At 64.1% G+C, this 1,101-nt stretch overlaps 1 protein-coding gene across 2 annotated transcripts in view; it reads right to left on the bottom strand.

The window, feature by feature from the left end:
* The window catches only part of GNPTAB (N-acetylglucosamine-1-phosphate transferase subunits alpha and beta), a 70,724-nt gene extending 70,465 nt beyond the window's left edge, over nucleotides 1-259 (bottom strand). For both annotated transcript variants that reach the window (XM_024208149.3, XM_024208148.3), the window contains exon 1: nucleotides 15-259. In XM_024208149.3, coding sequence (XP_024063917.2) covers nucleotides 15-131 — 117 coding nt within the window. In that variant the 5' untranslated portion in view covers nucleotides 132-259. The remainder of the gene's footprint in view (nucleotides 1-14) is intronic.
* Between the last annotated feature and the right edge of the window lie 842 nt (nucleotides 260-1,101).

The following is a 1,101-nucleotide window of genomic DNA, read 5'->3' as shown; positions in this document are numbered from 1 at the left end:
CGGCCGTTACTGACCTCTCCGAACTGCAGCGCGGAGACGAGGACGAGGACCAGGCCCCCGAGGCAGAGGCAGGGCCCATACCTGTGGGACAGGCAGGTGTAGGTCTGTCTCTGCAGGAGCTTCAGCAGCATGACCCGCCGGCCACCATCACCCTGCGCCGCCCGCGCCGCCCGCTCACCGCGCTGCCATGCGCCGGGGCGGAGGGGGCCGGGTCCCAGCAGCTGGCCACCGCCGCCCGCTGCCTCCGCCTCCGCCTCCAGCCCGGCTCATCCCCGCGGCCGCTTCCGGGCGCAGCGGCAGAGCGCGGCTGCGATGCGAGACTGGGCGGCGCCACCTAGCGGGGCCGGCGCTCAGCGACGCGGCCTGGCGGGCCTGGCTCCGGGCTCAGCGCCCAAGCCGCCCTGGGCTTGGCAGCAGCCCCCTGCGGGGGCCGGTCGGCTCCGGTACCGAGCTGGGTGGCGCAGCCACACGGGGGCCGCCCCCACCTTCTCCCGCGGAGGCGGGGCCCCACGGACACAAACCCCGTGTGCTGTCTCCTAGAGCCCCAGCTCCGGGAGTCACGAGACTCGCTTCCCTTTCAGCGACGTTCTTCGGCCTTGTGATTGTCACGCATTTCTCCCCAGCGCGTCTTCTCTCCCCCCACTCCAAGGCCAATAACTCCCCCCGGGGGATCATTTGTAAAATTATCCTGGGTTGGTTATTTGGGGGGCGGGGGGCTGATTTGTGATTTTCAAAGGCATGGGGTTGTCAATACTGGGTCACTCCCAGTGATACCGATTGCACCTTTACCACAGGAAGCAGGGGCGCTGGAACAATGTGTATAGTGGGGGTGCTGAGAGCCATTGAACGAACTGTACACCCTGGATGTGATGGAAACCTCTTCAAGCCAGCGGGGTGCCACAGCACCCCTAGTTCCAGCACCTGTGACATGCAGTGGGATGTGGGAGGGGTCACTAGCCAAACAAAAAGTCCATCCTGAGGCAAGCAGCCTGGTCATGGGCACAGTAAAATACAATGCCAGGAAAGACATTGAGACATTGAGCTCATTATGTCTGCAGTATTGTGGTGACAGAACTTTCCTACTATACTTCAATGTCTGGG

The sequence above is a fragment of the Terrapene carolina genome, unplaced genomic scaffold (genome assembly GCF_002925995.2).
Source record: "Terrapene carolina triunguis isolate 2854851 unplaced genomic scaffold, T_m_triunguis-2.0 Scaffold247, whole genome shotgun sequence".
In the NCBI taxonomy this organism is placed as follows: domain Eukaryota; kingdom Metazoa; phylum Chordata; order Testudines; family Emydidae; genus Terrapene; species Terrapene triunguis.
The sequence above is the reverse complement of the archived record's forward strand: the minus strand, read 5'-3'. Positions and strand labels throughout refer to the sequence as shown.